This window comes from Ostrinia nubilalis, chromosome 11 (assembly GCF_963855985.1).
Source record: "Ostrinia nubilalis chromosome 11, ilOstNubi1.1, whole genome shotgun sequence".
NCBI classification, from domain to species: domain Eukaryota; kingdom Metazoa; phylum Arthropoda; class Insecta; order Lepidoptera; family Crambidae; genus Ostrinia; species Ostrinia nubilalis.
In genome coordinates this window covers 10,070,627-10,077,798 of record NC_087098.1, presented here as the reverse complement: position 1 = coordinate 10,077,798, position 7,172 = coordinate 10,070,627, and the positions used below count along the sequence as shown (strand labels likewise).

The window sequence follows — 7,172 nt, the reverse complement described above, 5'->3', positions numbered from 1 at the left end:
TGACAAATGGTATAAAAGTACGACAACATTACGATAGTACTTATGTCAAAGGTATGAAAGTATGACAAAGGTATGAAAATATGAAAAAAGTCTGAAACCATAATGACAAAGATATGAAAGTATTATGCGTATTTTTCATGCGTATCTTGTGGCTGCCATTGGCGAAAGAGCTGTGGTTGCCATTAGAACACAGAATAATAATGTAGTTATGGTACCGTTCCTTCAGCAATAAACAAAAGCATTACTTTTGAGTTTCATTATAATAAAACCAGAATTACTTTTCCGAACGCACATTTTAATTAGCAATTAATATTTATTGGCTATAACTATTTGAAGTTACAAAACTTTTCATCGCACTTAACAAATGTTATTAGAATTTCATACGAACTTATGTTGCTGTTCAGTTTATTTTAATTATAACTGTAAGATATTTAATGACGTTTGATTTAAATCATTGTCAATTTAATACTATAAATGAATGTAGCACGAAATATTATGTATAATTGCATAAGTATAGTAAACAATATTTAGAGTGATTGGTTTTCTTGTAACAGTTTAATATTTGACATTACACAAATATTTCATGAAAATTGTATAAAAATGCACCAATTCATTAATTAACTAACATTCATTGTACTGTTTCTAGACTTTTATTATTTTGAATAACTATTTCATCACAATGTTTACTTATTGAATTCATTACTGATACACAAAGAAAAATATTATGACTAAACTTAAAAACTAATTACATCAATCAAATTGTATTATCTAAACAAAAAAAACTTATTCTATGGCCAATAAAATGTCCATGAAAATTAAAAGAATGAATTAAGCACAAACGAACACACAAAGTTTCTACTCTCGACAACCATTAATTAACGCTATTTTCCTGTAAAACACACTTCTTCAGCACACCATAATAATACGAGACCTGGGAGCTTATTGTGAGTTTACAAAAATTTAAAAATGCCATTAAATAAATATGACGGATTGTACAGCGACCCTAGTGGATTTTTTCAAAAACTAAAATCATCATAGATTTTTTTTGACTTGATCACTAGTGACGACGTTTGATGTAAACTCACACTAAGCCCTCTGGTTAACAGCGGCTGTAGTCAACTTATTAAGTAAGTAAGGAACATAAGGGGGTGTGTATCCAATGACTGGTACGAGCATCTATTGTCCTTTAGTCTGGAAGCCTGGTTTGCGGCGGCTGAGGCAAGAACACACACTTCTTCAGAAAGAAAGAAAGAAAGAAGAAACTTTAGGAAGGGTATGTTCAATGATTCGTACGTAGCGTCTGTTGTGGAAGCTTAAGAGAAGCACACACTTCTTCAGTACGTCGTAAAATCAAGAAGCCTGATTGGCGTTGGTGATTAGCGGCTGAGGCAGGAACACACACTTCTTCAGAAAGGCATATAATCATGAGGCCTGGTTGGCAGCGAATTAGAGAACCATATACAATAAATCGTAGTAGCTTCTATTTTGGAACCTTAAAGCTTCAACTACACCAACGTGTGCTGATCGCGCCGGCGATAGCGATCTGCACACGTTGGTGTGGTTGAAGCATAAGCGGGTATTGACCGTATCGTCTATTGTCCTATAGTCTAAACTAAAGAAGCACACACTTCTTCAGCACGTCGTAAAATCAAGAAGCCTGGTTGGCGGCGGCTGTGGCGGCTGCCACACTGGCGTTGGTGATAGGCGGCTGAGGCAGCAAAAGGTCTGCAAGGCGACCAGCCTCTCTCAGACCTGAGAGGAACGCGCCGTGAACCGTGGCTGGGTAGTTGCGCATTGTGTGCTCACCTGTGTAAATAAAAATTTATATTTCAACTATCAGAGTCATAACGGAGGAGTCTTTCAGTGACTTGGCCCACTTTTAGCTTGGCCAAGTCGTCGGATTGAATTTTTAAATAAAGGATGATGGGCACTTTACTATGGAATCTGGGCGTAAAACCAACAGAAATGTAACTACTATTATTTGTTAGGACTTAATATCAGAAATATATTTTCATATAAATAACTACCAAAAACTCCCGGGTTTGCTTGGAAATTGACATAATGTGTAGTAATAGGTGCTTTATTGCGCAAACAAAAAATATTATTAATTAATATACTTATCTACTTATATTTTAAATACATTAAGTTATTTTTCCATTATTATTTCCAACAGTTCAGGAGTGGGGCCAATAAATGGTATATTTAAACCATGTTCTACATTGTAAGCGTAGGACCATACCTAGGTACCATTTAGAGAAATGACATGAACACAGTCATTTTTCAATGGGATTTCTACCAGTTAAGTTGTAGTGTTGTCACATATTCGATCACGAATCGATTATTAATCGATATTGCCAAATAACGATTTGTCGATTAACATTTCGATTAATCGATTTTATTGATTACCATCATTACTATCATTTGATTGTTAATTCAATTCCTTATTTTCAGCAATATAATCGATTATTGCAATCGAATAATCGATTATAATTTATTCGGTATGCATACTTACTAAATCGATAGAATCGATACTAAGATATGTTACAATACTCTCAATATGATCGATAAAAGCAATCTAATTGACCTAATACTATTTTTATTACCCTAATGTGATGTGAAATACTAAACATCAGGTGCGATTGTGGTCAAATACCTGCCTTGTTATGCATAAAAAAAAAAAAAAAAAAAAAAAAAAAAAAATACTATGGAAACTTTGCATATTCAACGACCTCTATCTCCGTATCCCCGCGTATTTCAGGATTGTTGTCATACTATGAAATGAAGTACTAGTATTAAGCTTTAATTTAGTATACTTTTTGGAGTACGTTTGACCAGTAGGTCTAAGAAAACGACGATGATAATATTTGATTTGATACGACGCAGAAAAATTGTATTGAGTTACAGACAAAAGCGAGCTGTGAAGTACGTGAAAACAATTGACAGCTTTTTTTCCTTTTTTTCTTTTTTTTATAAAAAATTATCGAATCAGCCAGTATGCTGAGCATGGAGGTATTAAACATACCCCCCCACTTGAAATCACTTAGGGATTTCAAAAAAAAAGTAAATTAAACCTCTTCAAGAGGAAAAGAAGAAATAATAAAACACTGCACGCATTCTTACAGGGACAGTGAAAATTAAATTATATTGCACTCTAGCAACAACTTAAAAGTCGCAAGGATAAGCACCTGCATTAAAACAAAATGAACGAATTAATTAGTTAAGAAACAAAAATAAAACTTCCCTAGAACTATATACATAATACACCTCAAAGCGGGAAAAAAACCTTTGAGTTTCGTTAAGATACCGTTTCGCTCCTATGAAATTTCTACCGCAGTCACTGATTATGAGCCTGCACAGTCCACGGCGTGAAGCAACCTATCAAGGGCTGCTATAAAAGCTGGAGTCGACAAGTCAGTAACAAGCTCCAAATGAACAGCCTTAACTGCCAAGCAGACCATAATGCAAACGTAAGCCTTATAAGTGCGAGCGTTACGTCTAGTGCTTTCTTTGACAGTGAAAGGTCCGGCGAAATCTATTCCAATATTTTGAAAACAACGAGCTGGTTGTACTCTCGGACCTGGAAGGTCTCCCATCAAGGGCTGTGCTGGTGATGGCTTGACCTTGAAGCATGTGACACATTTCGCAAGTCTGGATCTTATCATATTGCGAATACCAAGAATCCAGTATTTTCTTTGCACCAAGGACTGAAGGACACGCGGCCCACAGTGTAAGTATACCCGGTGGTAGTGATCAATAAATTAGCTTCGACAAATGACAGTGCTTCGGAAGCAGAAATGGGTGAATCGCTGTTAATGGAAGCTGCGCATTACGCAAACGCCCCCCCACACGCAGTAATCCAGCTTCATCAAGGAATGGACTGAGCTTGAGCAGCGATTTGTTACATCTGGAACTGGAGTTGGTAGCAAAAGAGTCCAGGACTTCAGAAAAATGGCGTCTCTGTTCATTATGAATAAGAACAACCAGTGAGCTCTCAAGTTCCGTGGTAGTCAAATCCGTGTTATGTTCACGGTCGTCCCTTTTCTTTTTCATGTTGCCGATGAACCGAAGGCACCATGCGAGAACACGCTGAGAACGTAAAAAGGATGAAGATCTTTCCACGAGCTCGCTAACCGCATTAATATTAGTTTCCTTTGACGCAGTTAAGGTATGAGAAGCCGCCGGTTTCAATTCGGGTACAATATCTGGAGGGCTGATATCAGTTTGCACGGGCCACAACGATTTCTCAGTCACAAGCCAAGCAGGACCATGCCACCAAACTTGGTGAGAAACAAGCTGGGAACAGCGAAATCCACGGCTGCATAAATCCGCAGGGTTATCATGCGTTGCTACGTGCTTCCAGTTGTCAACACTGAGATCATCCGTAATTTTTACGACTCTGTGAGCAACGAACATTTTCAATTTGTGTGGTGCCGTATTCAACCATGTAGTTGAGTGAACTACTTGCCGAGGTATACTGATACTAGATAAATTTGTCAGTTTTCGTACGAAATCTTGCCATTTCTGTAACATTTCAGTAGAAACTGGTTCGTCCCAGTCCAGTTGTAGACGCCACAGTTCTTGTATAAACATCTTGGCCAATAATACCACTGGCGTTAGCCATCCGAGTGGATCATAAATTCTTGCCACACTCGAGAGAACAATCCGCTTGGTACAAGCCGGGTTCATTTCTAAATGAGTGTAAGTAAACTTGTCATTGAGTGGGTCCCACTGAATGCCCAGAATTTTGAGTGTACATTGATTTTCTTTATCACAAAACGCTTTAGGTGTTTGACGATGATCAGCTGGAAGATGTGAAAGAAAATCAAGAGAAGTACTGCTCCATTTATGTAGCTCAAATTTTCCACAATCGAGTAAGTTTATTAGCTCGTCTTTTATTTCTAAGGCAACGTCCACCGACGGAGCTGTCACCACGATATCATCCATAAAGGTGTCTTTGAGCAATGCAGTTGCTGCACGAGGCCATTGTTCACCATGATCCTGAGCCAACTGATGAAGTGTACGAATAGCCAAATAAGGTGAGCTACTCACACCGTAAGTCACAGTGTTTAATTCAAATTCACTCACAGTCTCTTCCGGTGAGTCTCTCCAGAATATAATATGTTGATATTGTCTGTCCTCGGGACGCAGATCAATATTTCTGGACATCTTAGATATGTCAGCTGTAAAAACTATACCATTCAGCCGAAGTGCTGTGATAATATCAACAATGTCATTCTGTAGTTTCAGTCCAGTATAAACAATGTCATTTAATGATTTTCCATTTCCAGTCTTCGCGCTAGCATCAAACACTACACGGAGTTTTGTGCTCCTGCTCTCCGGGCGAATCACACAATGATGTGGTATGATGTTTCCATTCGCACCTGAAGGTGAATCCACTAAAGTCATGTGTCCCAAATCAGAATACTCTTGCATGAACTGAACATAGTCAGCTTTCAACTGTTGGTGACGAATAAGTCGCTTTTCCAAATTATGCAAGCGAGACATAGACACCACATAACGACCATCTGAGTTTCGCCTTACAAGATCAGAAAACATGTTTTCACACTTCACGTCTTCTGGGTTAACAATCTTTACTATAGGAGGTTCTTCAACTTCCGAGAAACCCTTGACTACATTGTCTAGGGCAAGTGTAGAAGCGAAGAGAGAGGTGGTTGAAGTTGGTGGTCGACAAGAAAGATCTAATTTTCCACTGATCACCCATCCGAACACGCTGTGAAGAGCTACTGGCAAGTTAGAGCCAAAAAACAAACGTTGGCCATCATAGATGTTATGAAATAACTCTGCTCCAAGCAACAGATCAATTTCTGCAGGTCTATCAAACTGATTATCAGCTAACACCAAGTGTCTAAAAGAATCTCGAACGTGTGAAGGTACTTGCGCTGTTGGCATTTTATTTGTAATGGTATCCATTATGATTGGTGAGATTTCAAACCGAGGTTCTTCAGATAAACAGGGGTGGATAACGCATGACGTCACACCTTTCACCTGGTGTACAGTATTTTGTCCTAGTCCAGCAACTGTAATCCTACAGCGCCGCAATGGCAAGCCAAGCCGCTGAGCGCACGAAGAAGTCATGAAACAATCTTGGGCTCCACTATCGATAAGGGCTCGAACCTTAATCACACCGCTGGGACCACGAGCTTGAACAACACATGTGCCTAAAATCACTTGCGATTGGCCATGAGTTACATGGGCACTAGCATTCACTGCATTCACTGAAGTATCAGTGTTAGGTAACTGCTTGACAGTCAAAGAGGTACTGGGACAAGCAGTCACATCCTCATGAAGTAGTGTGTGATGACGTTGCTTGCATTTTGAACAATTTGATTTAGCAAAACAATTATCTACCTGATGGTTCAGGCGTAAACAATTGCTGCAAAGGTTTTTTCTTTTAATGTAACTTAATTTATCAATGGTTGACATTCTATGAAAAACTGGACATTTGTAAATAGAATGATGAGAATAACCACAACATGAACAGCCAGGGAATTTATTTGATGCTGAATACACCCCTGTGTTCAAGTCTGATTCAGAATTAAAATCCTCCCCGTGATCATCAGAAGTCAAATACGGCCCTGTGCATGAGTTCGACCCTGTCTCTGAACACAATCCCGACTCAATAGGAAAAGAAGAAGATTTTTGATTATAATTTGTTTTAGGTTTTGCACCCTGGCCCTGCTTAGAATTTGAGTTTTGGAAATTGTTTGTTTTGGTAGAACGACCGCAGGCTTCTAAAATTTTGATGTAATTTAACAAAAAAGTTTTTAAGTCTTCAAACTCAGGTACTATATTTCCAACCTTAAAGTTCTCACTCTCAAAACGCTCACGGGTTTGAGAATCTAATTTCTTGGATGCAAGATAGAATAAAATAAATTCACCCAAATTTGAAATTTTCATTGCTTTTAAAGCATTAACAGATTCTACTAGCAAGTTAGTTAACTTTTGCAATTCACTGAAACTATTTGTTTTCAATGGTGTGAAATTAAATATTTTTTCCAAGTAATTGACAGCTAAAATTCTTTTGTTATCATATCTTTCAATCAATGCATTGAAGACAATTTCATAATTATCAGCAATTACTGGTATGCTTTTAACCGTTGACAATGCAGATCCAGTGAGACAAGAAAGCAAATAATGATATTTCTCAATAG

General features: G+C 37.9%; 1 protein-coding gene across 1 annotated transcript in view; it reads right to left on the bottom strand.

Annotated features, from left to right (window-relative positions):
- Window positions 1-274: 274 nt before the first annotated feature.
- Window positions 275-7,172, bottom strand: part of LOC135076255 (lysine-specific histone demethylase 1A) — a 384,526-nt gene continuing 377,628 nt past the window's right edge. The window contains exon 16 of the mRNA XM_063970740.1: window positions 275-1,806. Coding sequence (XP_063826810.1) covers window positions 1,649-1,806 — 158 coding nt within the window. The 3' untranslated portion in view covers window positions 275-1,648. The remainder of the gene's footprint in view (window positions 1,807-7,172) is intronic.